This window comes from Hetaerina americana, unplaced genomic scaffold (assembly GCF_022747635.1).
Source record: "Hetaerina americana unplaced genomic scaffold, ioHetAmer1.1.p SCAF_9, whole genome shotgun sequence".
Lineage (NCBI taxonomy): Eukaryota > Metazoa > Arthropoda > Insecta > Odonata > Calopterygidae > Hetaerina > Hetaerina americana.
Window position 1 is genome coordinate 48741134 of NW_027287538.1, and position 20506 is coordinate 48761639.

General features: G+C 38.0%; 1 protein-coding gene across 4 annotated transcripts in view; it reads left to right on the forward strand.

Moving 5' to 3' along the window:
* The window catches only part of Acsl (Acyl-CoA synthetase long-chain), a 76491-nt gene extending 63417 nt beyond the window's left edge, over positions 1–13074 (forward strand). For all 4 annotated transcript variants that reach the window (XM_071598106.1, XM_071598105.1, XM_071598107.1 and 1 more), the window contains 5 exons: positions 62–338; positions 1072–1244; positions 4015–4278; positions 6521–6796; positions 10879–13074. In XM_071598106.1, coding sequence (XP_071454207.1) covers positions 62–338; positions 1072–1244; positions 4015–4278; positions 6521–6796; positions 10879–11033 — 1145 coding nt within the window. In that variant the 3' untranslated portion in view covers positions 11034–13074. The remainder of the gene's footprint in view (positions 1–61; positions 339–1071; positions 1245–4014; positions 4279–6520; positions 6797–10878) is intronic.
* The last annotated feature ends 7432 nt before the right edge of the window (positions 13075–20506 follow it).

Below are 20506 nucleotides of genomic sequence, written 5' to 3' on the forward strand. Positions count from 1 at the left end.
TTATGCAGTAATATCTTACTCTTGGGTATATATCTATTATTAATACTAAATATTTCTGCAGAATCCGTGTGCCTGCTGCTGGGAGTGCAGATCGGATACTCAACACCATTGACCATGATCGACTCTTCAAGTAAGATTAAGCGTGGGACCAAAGGAGATGCATCAGTGCTTCGTCCTACCTGCATGACTGCTGTACCCTTAATTTTGGACCGTATTTACAAGGGTGTTAACGACAAAGTTGCCAATGGTGGTGCCCTTAAAAGAGCCCTGTTTGACTTTGCATATGCCTACAAACACAAATGGAGCAAAAGAGGATTTGATACTCCGCTTCTCAACAGGTAATGTGCCTGTAAATTTATATAAATCTACAAATGGCTGTGGCTCATGAGCAGCAGGGTACATTCTGAAACTTTTGGGAGTTATTTAAAGAGAAATGGAGGGGATTTTTTGAACCTAAATCACTTTGCATAAGAAATTCATACTAAACTTAAGATTATCTTTTCAATTTTTCAGTGGCTTAAGTTTGTATTTACTGATAATCATTGTTCAGCATTTTTGCAAGTAATTGCTTTGTAAAGGTGACAAAACTACACTTGAATGGAAAAATCTCCGGCAGAGATAGGGGAAATGGGACCATCAAAAGTGCACAAAATATAATTCAAAGTACATTATAGAATATCAAGTAGCACTTGATAATGTGAAACTTATTTATAGTTAAGATGAGATTACTTAAATTGCATACTGCGTCTCCAATTTTAACTCAATAAAATATGTATTCATATTAATTATACTAGCAGTGTTCCACTAATTATATCAGATAAGGAAACTTTTGATGGGGAGTATTATCTATGTTGAATCATGTCTATTCATACTTGCTCTGCCAAAAATTATCCTATCTATTTCTTAAAGTTGTGCAGGGATTCAAACTCACCTGCATTATTCATTTAATGAGGAGCTTGAGAATTGAAACTCAGGTTATATTAAATTTGCAGGAAAGTTTCAATGGTAGTTAATTGTTTCCACAAAAAAGAGGGATTTTTTTATTAATTTCATTGTTTATCATTTTTCTAGGGTTATTTTTGGAGCAACAAGGCAACTGATGGGTGGGCGATTGCGACTTGTGTTGTCTGGTGGTGCACCACTGTCTCCTGACACACATGAGCTCATCAAGGTGTGCCTCTGTGTCCAGGTTATCCAAGGCTATGGCTTGACTGAAACATGTTCCTGTGCTACGGTCATGGACAGTGAGTATCGTTTCTAATGGTCATTTGAAAATGCATTCGTCCATTAATGGAAATACTTGCTGTTGTCTAATAGTTTGCACTTGCTCACACATTAAATGGCTGTTGATAAACAAGGATTCTATTGCCTTGTGAACAATATATTTGTGAAAGTGAGATAAAAATGGAATGCATTGGAGATTTTAGCTATATATGGTTACACTAAAGTGAACTTTTTTATCCAACTATTTTTGCCAAAATGCAATGTTTTCCTCCCCATGGACTGAAGCCTTGATGCTATAGAAGGGCTTGTATGTTCTGATGACCCCTAGAGCTATGCTGGCAGGGGCAGTGATAATTGATGATCCTGAGAACCACTTAAGCTACATGCGAAATCAAACTTATTGTTCTGTAGTTCTCACCTGATGTGTAGCATGCTTGTCAGCGGTGAAGGCAAGGCTTCTACGGTCGTCATCTACATGAAATCTTGCTAAGCAAAAGTGAGTAGCAGCACGGGAGAGGACCGAAATAGTTAGAATCAGGACTTGGAATTTTAGGACAATGTTAAGGGCAGGAAAATTAATGAATATGAAGCAAGAGAGAGAAGAGAAATGCATGTATTACAGCTGTTGAGGTGATATATATGGACAATGTGGATTACCTGGGTGATAGTTAGAGAAGTATATTCTATAGCAGATGGGACGAAAGCCAGTGAGGGATAGTGTCATGATGTTAAATAAAAAGGTAAGAAGCAGCTTAGTAAACATAGAGCAAATGTGATTGATAGGATGATATTAGTCGACGTAAATGCAAAATTAACAAACTTAGTCAATTTTCATGAATACATGCCATCAAACAGTCATTGAAAATTCAAAAGGTGGAAGTTTTGTAGAACTCATGCATGGTAAGAATATATATGGTAAAGTACTTGAAAGCAATATGACTTGGATGTAGATAGCTCGGATCCAGACATACTTGATGGTGAGATAGAAAGGGCATTAAAGGAGATGAATTCAAATAAGGCCATGACGGTAGAAAATATTCCCGCAACACTGATCAAAGATTTAAGAATAGGTGAGAGGAAGAGTTTTTATGGATTAATTTTGAGCATTTATGAGGAAGGAATCTGGTCTGAAGACTTATTGAGATCAGTGTTCTAATTCTGAAAAAGGTAAAGGCTACATCATGCGAGGACTACCGAACAATGTTATTTCACATGCAGCTCAGGTGGTTCTCAGGATCATTAACAAGAGAATGGAGAGCAAGGCAAATGATTACTTAAGGGATGATCAGTTTGTGTTTAGGAAGGGGAGAGGCAATGTGCAATGCCATCGTAGTAATGAGATCACTAATTGAGAGGAATAGAAAATACATTGGTGATGTATTTGCTTAATATATAGATTTTGAATAGGCGCTCGATAGAGTGAATTGGGAAACTGATAATATTGCAGAAAATAGTAATAGGCTGGAAAGACAGGAGGCTAATACGCTACCTGTGCATGTGACTGCCCAGGTGTGAGTGGGGAACGGAGAGCCCGAATGGGCAGTGCTAGGAAGAAGTGTAAAGCAGGGTTGTCCATTATCACCAGGGCTGTTCAATTTGTGTGTGGAAGAATTGATTAAAGAGGTAGGAATGAAAGTCGGCGGGGAATTCATAAAATTTTATGTTTGCTAATGACCATGCTTTAGTTTGTCAGTCAGCAAAGGGGTTCCAAGCATTGCTGACTACGTTGGAAAGTCACTGTATGGAATGACAATAAGTATGAATAAAACAAAAGTTTATGCAGTTTACGAGAAATGGAAAGCTATAATAATAAATAAAAAAAATAGTTGATAAAATTGGATAGATACAATAGTTAACCTATCTTGGAAGCGTACAGGAACAAAATGGTCCAAGCTTTAAGGATATAAGATTAATTGCATTAGGCGAAGAAACTTTTACAAGGAGGTGGGAATTGGTAATAGGGATGCTAAGTAAGGGTGTTGTGAAAATACTCGTCAATACTTTGACATGGGCATGGTTTGGTATGGTGCTGAAACATGGGTCATTGAAGCAGAATGATGGGCATAGATTGAAGGTTTATGAAATGTTAGTACAGTAGGATTGAAATTGTGAAATAGACCAAAATGGAAACAAATAAGGAAGTGCTAGGGATGGTGGGATAGGAGAGATATTAAGTAATGTTGGGCAAAAAGGGAGTAAGTATTCAGAATTGAAGTGTGGCGTATTGTGATACTGAATGTCATGTTTTGTTGGGAGAGACGAGGAAATTGTTGCTATAACATTTGATAGCTTGTGTCCATCTGAAATATACCTTAATCAGTAGATTACCAATAGTAATGCAGTCTTTAAATTTAATTATTGGATTCGTTTGACTTACTCCATTCCTGTGGTTTTATCTTAGGACCAGAAACTGTGAAAAATATGATCTCAACGCTGTAACTGATGTTTGAATCTAAATCAACAGGTGATAGTTGCAACTTAGTCAATAGTTGATGAAGTTAACATTATTTATGATGTGGCCATTATCACTCAACATTTAATTTTTTAAGTTAATGCAATCTGTAAAAGTATTTCCACGTTTGCAAATGTTATTTTTCCGAAACCTCATTTTTTGCATGCAAGAATCCTATTGTTTTACCTCCCTCATGTTATGAAATGCTCATCAATAATTGGAGCAGTTTTTGGGCCAGTAATGTTTAGTCATTTCATTTGCATCCATTAAGTTATTAGTTTGCTTATGAAGTGTGTAATTCAAGGCCCTGCTAATATTACTATTTGATTTTTTTCTAGGGAATGACATGAGCACAGGGCGTGTAGGTGGGCCGACTACAGTTTGTGACATAAGGCTAGTGGATTGGGAAGAAGGCAACTATAGGGTGACTGATAAGCCACATCCTAGGGGTGAGATTATTATTGGTGGAGAAACAGTGTCATCTGGTTACTACAAGAACCCAAGTAAAACCAAGGAGGACTTCTTCGAAGCTGATGGGCGGCGTTGGTTCAGAACTGGGGACATTGGAGAAGCCCATGCCGATGGAGTAATTAAGATAATTGGTAAGATAAATATCATTAATGTTCTTCCTCCACTCATAAGTTTCCCAAGTTTTAATAGTTGAAAACTTATTGTGATGCTCATCATTGGAAAAATCCAAATTTCATAATAGTGGATTTAAACTATATGATGATGTCCGTGGATATGTTTTTAATTTCTAATGACATGTTATGGTCGTCAACTTCCAGTTAATTGTGAGGGGATTAACTAGGAATTTTTTTATTTTCCATAAAAATTGTCCAAGTTATTATTCACGGAAAATTATATTTCACCACCTTTTTTTTAAACTTAGAAATTAGCATCTTAATACATTGCTTGGCATTAAATTTTTTAAATGAAGATAATTTGTTTCTTGGACAGAGAATAAATTAGCAATAGTAACAATTAAGGTTAGGGAAGAATATCAACTATTAATACCCTATACTGCCTTCAATGACACAATAATGGTGTATAAATTATTACGGAGGGCTCTCACCTTGTTTCACTCTGCTTTTTACACATGAGTAAATGGTTGGTAAAATTTTGAGTTATGTTGTAAGAGGCAAAATAATTACCTAGAAACAAAGGTTATCATTGAAGGCTGCTTTTTACGCTGAAGATTGAAATGGTTGCTCCTATTTCTAAATTGATAGGAAGACCTACCAGCATTCTGCTCTGATTGCACCATAAAATATTTTTATCCGATGGAAATATTGGATGCACTTGAGAAGCATAGCAATGTTCAGCATTCTAGAGTAATTTTTTTTTAATATGATGAGCTGGAATGCCTGGAAAAGACTGACTGAATCTGCTGACAAAAATAATTTATTAAACTACAAGTGGCATATTGCTTTAGCATTCAACAGAAGATAGAAATCATCAGGAAAGTACTCAAAGAGGCAACCAAAAGGACAGAGACTTTTTTCGTACAGCAATCAGTGGAGGAGAGTGCGAGGGGAGGTAGTGAGGGTAGGGGATAGCAAAGAGAGGAAGTGACCCTACTCCACATGACAGTCCAAGTAGGCAACTCTGGTTTAGGGACTCTGGAAATGAAGAATGGGCAAAGAGCATGCAATGAGTCAGCCTGGTTGCAGACCTGGAAAGGGACATTTTGGGATCACCTGTTTGCCATAAGGCATAATAGTTGTTCTAGTAATTTACCTACCAGCAGTGAGATTGGTTTACATGGATAAATATTTTGATATAAATTATCAGTTTAGCTAAATTTGTTTTCATTTAAATTTTTATACTTCATTTTGTGACAATATGAATTACAACAGCAAGAGACGATGTAAGTCAGTATTCCCCTTGTAAATTGACGCTGTTATCCTTATATCAACACTTATTGGTATAAGGATGCAAAGAGGGCTTATCTGAGAAGTTTATTTTATAGTAGCTAGTTCATCTGGTTGTTTCTGCTGTAATTATTGCAACTGAGCTCCAGGTTTTTAATCTTAAGAATTTGTATTTAAATTAAGTTAATACAAACCCTCCTAATTAAATGTAGAGCTTAATGTTTTTTTCCGTTGCAATTTCTAAGAACGGTGGAGTGTTACCTTGTGTTCTTCATTTAATGGTCGTTTAATTTACGCAAACTTTCACAAATTTGAGCCAGTAACCTTCCAATACATACCCTACCCCTCCCCTAGCCCACTAATAAGTTGCTACACTTGCTCTCAACTTTCCCCCTCTCCCTTATTCCCCCCACCCTACTCCTCTCTTGGAGCCAGTCCATACAAGTTGAACAAAAGTTGATGAAAATTACCTGATGATGTTGTGCAGCATTGAAACCATGGTCATTATTATATTAAATCTTTATTGTAGAAGTTTAAAGTTTCTTTTTCACCCTCATAATACAAACACTAGAAAATTTTTTCATTTAGGCATTTAATGTTTCCCTTTCACTGCTTAAAATTTAACCATATAACGTGAAACTATTGATACTTAGTGAGGACAGTTACTGTGTATTCCTTAAAACTATTATGAGATGTGGAATATTAAATTTAATTATATGTTTTCATAGTTTTCATGTGGAAAGTATGCAAAAAATCTTAGTTTTGAAATCACTTTTACTTTTTAAGTGATAGGTCTCGCCTATAGCATTTTTACCCAGTAAAAACTTGATAGTTACCACCTAGGAATGTAATTTGGGTATGAGATGTATCTTCAAAATTTTATTAATGCTAATATATAAAGCAGCATGAAAAACTGGGTAATGTAGGCCTAATATGTCGGTATGGTATTGAATGAAATCGATTATTTCAGATCGCAAGAAAGATCTTGTGAAGCTACAGTTGGGTGAATACGTGTCACTTGGAAAAGTTGAAGCTGAATTGAAAACATGTCCACTGGTTGAGAATGTGTGCATCTATGGAGACCCATCTAAACATTACACGGTGGCCCTAGTGGTTCCGTCCCAACCACACCTTACTCAGCTCAGCCAGCGCCTTGGTCTGGGTCATCTATCCTTCGAGCAGCTGTGTGAGAAGATAGAAGTTGAGCGTGCTGTCCAGAAAGAATTGGAAGCCCACGGAAAGAAATGTAAGTTTGCTCAGATCAGAATTAAACTTGATTTCATTAGATTTTAATATTATTTTATTAGGTCCCTTGTAATCCTTCCCCTGAGTATCTATCTCTTTCTGATGACAAATTTTTTTGTGTCAACTTTGATTGCAAAAATGGATCCCCAGCCTATTCCATTAATATTTTCCGAAAAAATGTAAGAGGACTACCATTTTTAGATTAATCTAAGGTGACTTCTTATCCATTTTGGAGAAAAAATAAAAATACAGCATAAAAGTTTCTTCTGTGCTTAATATACGTGCAGTGTTATATGTAGATTTAAAATTGAGAACTTCATGTGTGTTAAATGGTGGGACTATACATGAAAAGTTCGCTGCCAATTTTTGCTGTGGTCAAAATACTACCTTGATCAAAAAGTTCTCGGAATAACCACCGTGTGGCGCTCCCATCGTTCCGATTTGAGTTCTGATTTTTTTGTTAAATTGGTACATCTGTTGTTGATATTCCTTTTAAATCTTAGTGTCATAACTTGACATTTGCAAAAGTTACGTAGCCAAGAGTACATCTATCTCTGTGTGTGTTGGCGATTTTTTACAATTTCAGAAATGGATTTAAATTTGCAACAACGAACTTGTATTAAATTTTGCGTAAAAAACGGATTTAGTGGCGCACGGATGTTGGAAATGTTGGAAAAGTGTTTCGGCAACGATTCTCTAAAAAAAACGGTCGTTTACCAGTGGCACGAGCGATTCAGAAGTGGTCGTGAGTCAATCGAAGATGATGAACGCAGTGGCAGACCATCGACATCGAAAGTCGGTGAAAAAATTGATAAGGTAAAAGAAATGTTGGTCAATAACCGCAAATTAACCATCAGAGAAATAGCGGAGGACTTGAACATTGCCTATGGATCCGCCGAAGACATTGTGGTTAATGATTTGGGTTTCCGTCGTGTAGCAGCAAAGTTGGTTCCAAAAGACCTCAATTTCATGCAAAAAAGAGACCGTGTTGACGTCGCAAAAGACATGATTTGCGAGGCTGAATCCGATCCCACATTCATCAAAAGGATCATTACTGGAGACGAGACGTGGGTTTATGAGTACGACACGCAATCCAGACATCAGGCAAGTGAATGGCGTTCACCAAATGAGCCGAGACCAAAAAAACCACGTCGTTTTCAGTCAAAAAAGAAGGCAATGCTGACGGTTTTCATGGATTACAACGGTGTAGTGCATCATGAATTTTTGCCAGAAGGCCAGACAGTAAACAAAGAGTATTATTTGGGCGTTATGAGACGTTTGCGTGAAGCAATTCGCCGAAAGAGACCAGAAATGTGGGCAGAAAACTCGTGGATTTTGCACCATGATAACGCACCGTCGCACAGTGCTATCATTATTCGTAATTTTTTGACGAAAAATGCAACAAATACCATCCAACAGCCACCGAATTCACCTGATTTGGCTCCCTGTGACTTCTTTCTGTTCAATCGAGTTAAAAAACCATTACGGGGAAGGCGTTTTAGCAGCCGAGAGGAAGTAATGGAAAAATCGCAGGAAGCACTGATGGACATACCGAAAACCGAATATAAAAAATGTTTCGAGGATTGGATCAAGCGCTGGCATAAGTGTGTTGCAGTCGATGGGGATTACTTTGAAGGGGACAATATAGATTTAGATGAATAAACTTGTATTTTTAATTTTCTGAATAAATTCCGGGAAATTTTTGATCAAGGTAGTATACAATTCTTAAATGGAAAACTGTTGAATGAAACCTTATGAGAATTGTCACAGTGGTTAACTTATGTATAACTTAGGTTGCAGTTTATGTATCATAAGTGTATAGGATAACCTTCTAAATTGAACTTTCATCTCTTCTTTCTGAAATATGTTACAAATGTGTCCCAGTATAGATGCATGTCTTTCTGGTGAGAGAGGCCATATGAGCTTAAGTAATTCAAATTGTCTAAACACGTACAATTTTTATCAGATTGTGCCTGGGAATTGAACATACAGGGGCTAATTTCTCCTAATTAAGTCCCTTTACAAGTGCTTGTATTTCATACACACATGCAGTCTGCCAACAGTAATAGAAGGTGGAGTAGTTATTACATGCCCATGTTAAGCAGTATTCAAACTGAAGTATAGTAAATTGAAGACTTAGGTGGATTTGTAAATTTAATTAGCTATGAGAGATTTGATTCAGATCACAGCAATGTGCGCCTGTGCATCACTTGGACTTGGCTCACTGCTAGATGGAGAACATACACTTGCGTTAGTTTCTGCAACCTTGCCATTGCTTGTGACAAGCCTGATCTATTACAATCTACCTAATTTTGATATAAAATGATGGATCGGCACTGTTGGAGTAGCTTACATTGAACGTTGTGTGTCATCAGATTCAAGGCAACAACAAAGCTTCCATATTTTCTTGTGTGAAGTTAAAGTAAATTCAGACCAAAACAAATACTTGATATTATTGCCACAGCAGAGGATACAGCAGTGATATTATTTGTAAAAATTTGTGTAAATTCTCAGGTTTGAAGGGTGTAAGGGATTTTCAAATGTATTGAAAAATGCTGGAAACATGAATCAAATGAGGTTTCTGCTCTGAAACAAGGAGAGAATTTTTGCGGAATCTAAAAGGTAGTCCTGAGGTTATTCAAGTGAAAGCACGTGACTTTGCTTGTAAAGATTCTGAAGACTGAATTTAAAGATAGTCAATCTGGTGTTCAAAAAGTTCATTAATCATAGAAACTTCAATGTAAAACTTCAGTTTGTCAAACAGTCATGTTACTGTTAAAAAGAAACTCTTAACCCTTGAATTTTAATCAGAAAACTGGAATTGAAATTAAATTTAAAACACTTCGCTTTTCTACATAAAAAACTGTTATTTATGACCTAGGTTTCGTTATGGCATAACATCATCAGGTCTGATGATGTTATATCATAATGTCCTGACCTGATGATGTTATACCATAACGAAAACCAGGTTGTAAATAAAAGTTTTTTATCTGGAAAAGCGAAGTGTTTCAAATTTAATTTCAATATGAAGAACTTCCACCAAGTGACACCAGAAACTGTTTTATTTAGAAAACTGGAAGATAAAGAGATCTTTTGGGCGAAATCCTTAATTCTGATCATATGCCACCTTTGGTTATGTCCTGTAGGGTCACAAAGAAGTGAAAATACTTTGTTACTGCTGAAGAATAATAGATGCTGTCTGGGACTGCTGATGAATCAAAATTGCCACACTTTGCTAAAATATAAGAATGTTTCTCTTCAATTTTCTGTTGATTATTTTTATTTGTTTGTTTTGAACTATCAAGTGCACCATTTAAGGTCATAAACCCATAATCTTAGTTGTCACATTCAGCAGATTGCACAGTTTCCTAGCTTTGTGTATGTTGTTGGTTCTAAGAATGGAGACTAAAATCAGACTAGTACTAATTGAGAATGCTGGTTCTTCTGGTATATGCCCTTCAGTTTTTTGAGCATGGTATTGCTTGTATCTGCAAGAAGTCACAAATGAGAAAATCATTCTCTAAGGAAGTTTAATTTTGAAGCAATAATACCCTCTCAACATCGAAGATCAAATATCAGAATTTCTTTGAGAGGCTGCAAACCTAGACAAGTGCTGGATTCCATTAATTATATCTTGCAAGCATATCAAGTGATTTTTTTTAGTAAGACTCAACAAAGAAAAAGTCAATAGTGCAGCCAATAGTGTAAAATATTTTGGTTTAAATAAAATATGTAAAACCATGAATTTATTATGAAATGTACAACTATATAGATATCATCATTGAAATGTCATTAGTACCAGTGTAAGCAGCTAGCAGACATGTAGCATTAGACAATATGAGTTGTTTGATAGAGCAGTGTCAAAGATTGAAAGTGTTGTATACAGATAAGGATGTTATATTGTCAGGTAGAGTTGGGAATTTCAAAAAGTAATCATTCTGTTCCACTGGAAATTTTCAGTTGGGGTTGAAATGATTAAAGTCATATGAACGAGTTTGATTGCAGAATGTTGAGGCATTGGTATCTCGCATAACAAACGGGTGTGAGTTAATTGACTAAAATCTTTTACATTCCTACTTCTAGGTAAATTGGAAAAGTTTGAAATTCCTGCTGCCGTAAAGCTTTGCACGGAGGTATGGTCGCCAGACATGGGCTTGGTGACGGCAGCTTTTAAGCTGAAGAGGAAGGACATCCAAGAGAGATATCAGACAGAAATCAACAGGATGTATGCCTCATGATTGGGGGAGAATCCTCAGGTGGGGAAGATTGAGGCAAAGGAGGCAACGTTGTGGGGAAAGGGCAGGGGAGCGAACTGGGGTCGAGAGAATTGAAAATGTGCGAGATTATATTATAAAGACTGTGCCAAGGGACTCAAGTGGCGGCACTGTGTCCTCAGCAGCTGTGGTTCTCTCCCTCTTACAATTGATTCATCTGTAAAGCAATTATTCATGCCTACTGTTTTATGTTGTGCTTGGGAATCCTCTCCAGGGATGAAGAGTATGGAAATGTGTTATGGCATGTGTTGTAGGGTGATTTTACATGCTCGTCTGACTCATGATTAGTTGCATCCTGAGTAATTTTGGTCATATTTATGTTTTCGCCTTTCTTTGGTCAATGTGAACAAATGATTGACTGTTGTATTTGGGAGTTGAAATTTAGGAGAAGAGAAGATGGCCTGCGAAAGAATAATTGAAAATGTTCCGATACTGGCAAGCAATTCTTGGATGTTGTTGGCATGCTGTGCTCTGCAGTTGATATTTTGATAATCTAGTACTTGTATTTACTGTGCTACTTTGAAGTTTTACATTTGAAAGCAGCATTTTTGAGGTATGTCTAAAGTATTTAGCCTCAGTCTTACACTGACATATGGGACTATTTGTTATTAGTGATAGGAGATTTGGAAAAAAAATTAGTTCCGCACACTTTGGGATTAACTGTCTGTTAGTCATTTTTGCAATAATTTTGTATTTATTATTCCTTGTAGAATAAGCACCCAATTGCAATCAATTTTTTAAATGGTACAATGAAAAGGTGGGGTTGAATTATTGCAGAATTGAAGTTGTTTGTTTCCCCTGTGTGAAAAATATGAATGGTTTAGCTTTCAAATTTGGTTGTAAAATGTATATAATAAAACTGAGACAGCCAACAGAAGCCTTCGGGCATGATTGTGTGAAACTATGCTGTGCAAATGGGGAGTGAACTGTTTTACGTGTAGATAGTCTGTGAGGCAGGTATTTAAAGGATTTTTTTTAAAGGCATTTTATGCTAGTGTGCTCTTTGTGTGCAATTTAAGGTGACAAAATGATCATTTGGGATGTGTGTAACTGTGAATACATTGGAGAGAGGTCTTAGGAATGGGTGTTTTTGTGTGCATGGTATTTAATAGAATGAAGGATACAAATCTTAATTAATAAATGAAGGTCATGTCACTGCTGATGTACATTCAAGAGTGTGTTCTTGAATTTTCCTCTTGGAAGATTCATTCCACCTCTAGCACTAGTCTTTTTGGGATTCTGACCATAATTTAATGCCAATGGCTACTTAAAAACAATTTTTGAGTCTCTCCAAGGAACCTCTCCAAATATTGACATCACATAATGGTATTTGAAATAGTTTTGGTTTTTTAGGGATTTGAAAATACAAATAAGTACATTATATATTAAGGATTAATACCAAGGTTTGTGAAAACTATTTTTGTAAGTATTTATCCACTTATTACTTAGCGTTACTAAAACTTTTTTTATAATAATTATTTCTGTATGCATGAGGCTGAGTAATAGTGGAAGGGGCAGGAAGGGAATATTTGTCTATGCATGGTGATGCCTGATATTGTAAATATCCAATTGGTGCCAGGCCATAGTGCATAGAGATAAACATTGCCAGGTCTCTTTGTTTTGTGAAAGAGTATTGTAATGATAAATACTTCATACCCATTGAGGTAATTGTGTATTAGTTAAATAGATACACGATCGTGGCCTGACAGCTATAATGAAGAAAATTTTGGGTTGGGTTCAATTTTCATTAGGACTTTGATTGCTGAATACATATCCCTAAGAATTGGCCAATATTGTTTTATCTTTCGAAAATTTAAATTCAGCCGGCTGTCTTGCTAATGTTTAAACAAAAGGTTGCTTCATGTAACTTATTACATGGTCAGTCATCTGGTGCATTGTTTTGTAACCAACATTTCCACAATTAGCTGTAAATAATCAACAGTGTGTTTAAATATGTATGGTTAACTGTGCAATAAATTGTGGTTTGCAGATTTTGTTTTCAGAATGGTATGGTTTGCTTGTGTAATTAAATTTAGCGTTAATTTTTTTAGGTTCCCCAAGTCTTAAATTGGTACCACGCTATTTAAAATTTCGTTTGTACATGTCAATTTAATATTTTAAAAAATCTAGAATATTTACTGTTCAGTACCTTGTGCTATGATGGTGCTAATACCTTTTGTGAACTATTCTGTCGGTTTTATCAGTATTTGCAATACACAATTCCATCGTGAGGGTGTTCTGATGGTTGGCTGTGTGAGAGACAATGATTCTTCCCATGTCACCCTGGATGATGCTATGACCAGGTGCATACACGAGTAGCTGATTATAAATATGTAACTAAATTATACTGCACTGCTTATCTTAATTCTGTTTCAAAACATTTTGAGAGCATTCAGGGTTCAATATTTGGCAAATAACATCGTGCCTCCATTTAATCATTTCTTTTAGATAATTCATAGCTAATAGACATTCATAGCTAAGACATAGCTAATAGAACATTCTTGAAGTAAACAACGCATGATGTGTTTTTCTACATCTACATAAAATATTTGCTGGCCCAGGTGGTGGCAGGGTAACGTCCTCGCCTGCTAACCTTGAGGTCTGGCGTTAGATTCCCACTTGGGTGGGTTTTCCAGCACCAAGGGTTTTGAGTGTTTTTAGTTGTCTTCAATGTAATGTACAAGGGTTAGGTGGAAGAAGGAATTATCAAGTCTCAATCTCGCCCCATTAAAGTCTTTAATAAATAAATACTGTAGCAAATTCCAAAATCGGGAAGTTCATAGTTTATTGGGAGCTTTACTAAAAACTGACTGATTGCAAGAATTAGATTCGTTTTGCTGTTCCTAAAATTTTTGCATTTCATATGGTGGCACCAGTATATAAATGTTTATCCTTGTGTATAATTCTGGGTTAAGGTAACTGTATTTTCAGATATGAACGAATTTGAAATAATGAAGTAGGTTTGGCTCAGTGTGTAGGGTATTGCTAAATTCATCTTCAGAACCATATTTAGACTCGTTTTCAGTGTTCTCTCCATTTCCAGGCTGAATAAACTATGATGAACCTACATTTTAGGCCAGAAACCTTCACTGGTAGTCCAGGTAGGTCTCTATATGAATATTGTCTTAAATTTTAAACTTTAAATGTTATTAAGAGTTAAGATTTCAGGACTTGCGTTAGGAATGGCAGTAAATAAGTAAATTTGCTTAGTTGATACATATGGTACTGTCGTAAAGACATGGGAAGGACGACCCGACTTTGGGTAAGAGTGAAGCCAGCAAGACACTCTGCGATCCTCAGCCGTTTATTAGAGGGGTCAGATTGGTAATGTTGACTCGATCAAGCACCGGAACGGGTAAGGCAGGGAACTTACAGGGGAAAGGAAGTATTCGGGCGGGAATCATCCGCAGACGTGCTGGCAGCCGACTGATGAACGCGGGGCTTCGTCGATGGCGGTGGCCTAGCGGGGAGTCCGATGTCGGTGGTCTAGCGGGGAGTCCCTCGGATACTCCGATGCGGCGGCGACCAACGGGCGAACACAGGGTCTCGGCAGCAGGTTTTATCAGTAGACTGACCCTCTATCGCGTCGGTCCGGATCGCCTCCCTGGTCCTCTCTTTCTCCGACCCCGCACCACACTCCGACCCAAGCTGGTCCGCGCGCGGCGGCACCCCTCCCTAGGGCCTTCCCCGTGACGTTGGTCACTGGCCCGGTAGCCCCTCCTCCCACCTGGGATTCCCTCCCTGGAGGCGTAGGAAGGATCATTGCCCCCGAGGCCCTTTGGCGGTGCCCAAGAAACCGCTAGGGTTCTTTCCCGTGACGTCAAAGAGTCCGTCGCCTATCACAGGCATTGTCTGGTCATGCCCCAAAAGCTTACAACGGCGAGAACAGAGCCCTCACCACAGTACCAATGTGTAACTATCCCCATTTGATGAATCATCTATGAAAGAACACTTGATTTGGTATTGTAAATAATTAACCTAGGCCATTATTCCAGGGTCAGGACTATTAACAGGCTCACATGTCACAGGATCAGGTTACCAGCAGGTGTTTGAATCAAATCTTGCCAACACTTCTTTGTTATTGGAAGAGTAGTTAAACTAATGAAGCAAGATGAATACAGAAAAATGTTAATTAATCCAGCACACTAATTTTTTAATGAAATTAGATAAAAAATTTGTACGTGTAGATGATGTAACCTTTCAAAAGGAAGGAAGAAAGAAATGTTTTGGGAGCATTGAAATGTATCAGCTAGGTGCATTTTCCTGGAAAGGAAACGACATAATTTTGACCAACACCGCCCTCCCCACCACCTCATCTCCCTTCTCTCCTTAATTGAAAATGTTTTTTTAGTTGGCCTTCGGTCACTTCTCAAACTATGATTGATCAGCAGTGAAGTAGTTTTTGAATTTGTTTTGCAAATTCATTTGGATTCGTTTTTTTGTTTTGTTTTTCAAAGCAGATTTGTGTTGCTTAAATCTATGGTTCCTGTTTATGCCCTTTGTGATTGGTGGTTTTAATGTTGCACACTATAAGGGTGTGAATACAATGCAGCATGGATCCTTTCGAAGGAATGTGGTGTGGTAACCATCTCTCTAGTACTAATTTCATCAGTACGTACATACATACTTCCTCTGCCTCTGTCATGCCTCAAGTCACTTGCCTACATGCTCTTCTGCTTCTGAGACTTACATAAATTCAGACTTACTACCTTGATCAAAAAGTTCCCGGAATAACCACCGTGTGGCGCTCCCATCGTTCCGATTTGAGTTCTGATTTTTTTGTTAAATTGGTACATCTGTTGTTGATATTCCTTTTAAATCTTAGTGTCATAACTTGACATTTGCAAAAGTTACGTAGCCAAGAGTACATCTATCTCTGTGTGTGTTGGCGATTTTTTACAATTTCAGAAATGGATTTAAATTTGCAACAACGAACTTGTATTAAATTTTGCGTAAAAAACGGATTTAGTGGCGCACGGACGTTGGAAATGTTGGAAAAGTGTTTCGGCAACGATTCTCTAAAAAAAACGGTCGTTTACCAGTGGCACGAGCGATTCAGAAGTGGTCGTGAGTCAATCGAAGATGATGAACGCAGTGGCAGACCATCGACATCGAAAGTCGGTGAAAAAATTGATAAGGTAAAAGAAATGTTGGTCAATAACCGCAAATTAACCATCAGAGAAATAGCGGAGGACTTGAACATTGCCTATGGATCCGCCGAAGACATTGTGGTTAATGATTTGGGTTTCCGTCGTGTAGCAGCAAAGTTGGTGCCAAAAGACCTCAATTTCATGCAAAAAAGAGACCGTGTTGACGTCGCAAAAGACATGATTTGCGAGGCTGAATCCGATCCCACATTCATCAAAAGGATCATTACTGGAGACGAGACGTGGGTTTATGAGTACGACACGCAATCCAGACATCAGGCAAGTGAATGGCGTTCACCAAATGAGCCGAGACCAAAAAAACCACGTCGTTTTCAGTCAAAAAAGAAGGCAATGCTGACGGTTTTCATGGATTACAACGGTGTAGTGCATCATGAATTTTTGCCAGAAGGCCAGACAGTAAACAAAGAGTATTATTTGGGCGTTATGAGACGTTTGCGTGAAGCAATTCGCCGAAAGAGACCAGAAATGTGGGCAGAAAACTCGTGGATTTTGCACCATGATAACGCACCGTCGCACAGTGCTATCATTATTCGTAATTTTTTGACGAAAAATGCAACAAATACCATCCAACAGCCACCGAATTCACCTGATTTGGCTCCCTGTGACTTCTTTCTGTTCAATCGAGTTAAAAAACCATTACGGGGAACCGAGCCGAGAGGAAGTAATGGAAAAATCGCAGGAAGCACTGATGGACATACCGAAAACCGAATATAAAAAATGTTTCGAGGATTGGATCAAGCGCTGGCATAAGTGTGTTGCAGTCGATGGGGATTACTTTGAAGGGGACAATATAGATTTAGATGAATAAACTTGTATTTTTAATTTTCTGAATAAATTCCGGGAAATTTTTGATCAAGGTAGTATAATATTCATCACATTGAGTCCTATGAATCAAGTTCACCCATGTCTTCCTTCATCTATCTGTCATAGGGAAGTATTTTTGGCTCCCATTTCTGTCTCCATTGATGGCTTCAAAGTTGGCCGCTGTGTGTGTAGTAGTGCAAGCTCATCCCTGAGTACTTGGAAGCGAAGGTCAAGGATTAAGCTTTGCTATTTAGTGTGAAGGGCATGGCTCTCTTCCATGAGCATTGCTATAAGTGGTGTCATATTCAATACTGCCTTCTTATATTCACTGACCCCTATGGTACTCTGCTCACTTGCGGTCGTATGGTTCTTTTTTACGTGAATATACAAACTGTAGTTGAATACTTAACAAAGCTGGATGCTTTTTTACATATTTCTTGTCCTTGGAGCTTTGCCTAGTTTGTTCCTCCATTGCTGGCGGAAGAGAATAGAAGGGTTATGAATTTGGGCGTTGATAGGGAGAACTTTCATCTAGGTTCAATGAAGGCAGACTTGTCGAGGTTCATTGGAGGCAGTTCATCTGTTTACACTTGCTTTGACCAGCGCGCTTTCACAGCTCGGTCACGACGCGGGGTTATTTATTTTTTGCACGTGTTACGAGTTGATTTTTTCTGCCATCAATAATAATAGATGTTTAAATACAAAAGTGGTAACTGACTGTAGCGATATTTTTGTTGCTATTTTAAGTCTGTTGCGATAAATGACATGGTAACACGATTGGGAAGTTGCTGACGACTTGACTTATTCTCTCTCAAATCTCGTACGGGTAATAAAAGCTTAACAAAATCCATGTACTTAGATATCATCAATTCTCCGGTGTAATTTCGAAATTGAAGAAACCTCGAAACAGCAAACACGTCGCAGGGTTCATTCAATGAAACATAATTTCGGCAATCCAATGCCCATTTGGTGAAAGAACAGAGTCGTGTAAATGTTGGCGAATGCCAGGCGGAATGAAGGGGAAAGAAAATTGCTGACACAAAATCATTCGAACACAGTCCGGGGTGATTTACGTATTCGTCTCTATCCCCTTTCTTAGATTCTTCAAAAATGTGTTTAGAGGACTCGAAGCCGCTAAATGTGGTGCCAGTATTAGAAATCGGTTATCACGATTCAGGTCTTGATGATTAGGACGTAGTGTCGTTTGGAACGTCGGGATGCTACTTGATATCGCATGGAGAATTAAGACTCCGGATATTGGTTTTCGTGAAAGGATAAATGAGGAAGGTAGCATATACTACCTTGATCAAAAAGTTCCCGGAATAACCACCGTGTGGCGCTCCCATCGTTCCGATTTGAGTTCTGTTTTTTTTGTTAAATTGGTACATCTGTTGTTGATATTCCCTTTAAATCTTAGTGTCATAACTTGACATTTGCAAAAGTTACGTAGCCAAGAGTACATCTATCTCTGTGTGTTGGCGATTTTTTACAATTGCAGAAATGAATTTAAATTTGCAACAACGAACTTGTATTAAATTTTGCGTAAAAAACGGATTTAGTGGCGCACGGACGTTGGAAATGTTGGAAAAGTGTTTCGGCAACGATTCTCTAAAAAAAACGGTCGTTTACCAGTGGCACGAGCGATTCAGAAGTGGTCGTGAGTCAATCGAAGATGATGAACGCAGTGGCAGACCATCGACATCGAAAGTCGGTGAAAAAATTGATAAGGTAAAAGAAATGTTGGTCAATAACCGCAAATTAACCATCAGAGAAATAGCGGAGGACTTGAACATTGCCTATGGATCCGCCCAAGACATTGTGGTTAATGATTTGGGTTTCCGTTGTGTAGCAGCAAAGTTGGTGCCAAAAGACCTCAATTTCATGCAAAAAAGAGACCGTGTTGACGTCGCAAAAGACATGATTTGCGAGGCTGAATCCGATCCCACATTCATCAAAAGGATCATTACTGGAGACGAGACGTGGGTTTATGAGTACGACACGCAATCCAGACATCAGGCAAGTGAATGGCGTTCACCAAATGAGCCGAGACCAAAAAAACCACGTCGTTTTCAGTCAAAAAAGAAGGCAATGCTGACGGTTTTCATGGATTACAACGGTGTAGTGCATCATGAATTTTTGCCAGAAGGCCAGACAGTAAACAAAGAGTATTATTTGGGCGTTATGAGACGTTTGCGTGAAGCAATTCGCCGAAAGAGACCAGAAATGTGGGCAGAAAACTCGTGGATTTTGCACCATGATAACGCACCGTCGCACAGTGCTATCATTATTCGTAATTTTTTGACGAAAAATGCAACAAATACCATCCAACAGCCACCGAATTCACCTGATTTGGCTCCCTGTGACTTCTTTCTGTTCAATCGAGTTAAAAAACCATTACGGGGAACGCGTTTTAGCAGCCGAGAGGAAGTAATGGAAAAATCGCAGGAAGCACTGATGGACATACCGAAAACCGACCGTAACTTTTGCAAATGTCAAGTTATGACACTAAGATTTAAAGGGAATATCAACAACAGATGTACCAATTTAACAAAAAAAACAGAACTCAAATCGGAACGATGGGAGCGCCACACGGTGGTTATTCCGGGAACTTTTTGATCAAGGTAGTACATGCTCTTCACGCCGCTGCCTTTCGGGGTTGGCAAAGTAAAGTGAGCCTGGTTTAAAAATAATCTTATAGTTGATACTCTCAATATTATCTTAATATAGCCTTCACCATTAACTCAATCGACCTTCCCCTCCTCTCAACCCACTTTTATATTTCAGTTCTATTATTCGGCTTTGAGTCTATTACTGACTTCCAATCCGTTTCTTTCTCAGCCGACGAATTTCTCGCAAAATCTCTGCTGACTGCAAGTACACATGAAGTACCTACCACATTTATTCGACATTCATGCTAATCCTAGCCTTCCCAAGTTGACTTCTATAGAATAATGGAGAAAGGAGTACATGGCTATTTTCGCAGCCCCAAGCAAACGTCAATATTTTTTATAAACTCCTGTTTGGGACGTATTTACCCTAAAATTCACTCTTACCTGACATCCAGGCTCCGTGTAAAATTTGTGGGCTGTTAGACAACAGAAATACATGCATATCGTAGCCTTACACACTCGTATGTAAGGGAACATTTTATCCTCCCGGCATCCATGCACGTCACACATTTCTCCATGAGCACATAGAACGTCGAAGTTTACATAACTTATGCTTATTTCTCAACGTGCTTTATTCCAAATCCTTCACATACAATACCCTATCCACTCAAATCAACTTACTTTACTATTTTTACGCCTCGCTTTTATGGCAGCACGGCTTACGATATGTTCGGTAGGTTTTTTACAGTAATGAGGAAACCAACGGACTTTATACAAATGTAGAAATTGAAGTAGGAGGATACAAACATTGAAGGACTGATGAAATGGGAAAAAGTATTACAAAAGTGTGTGACAA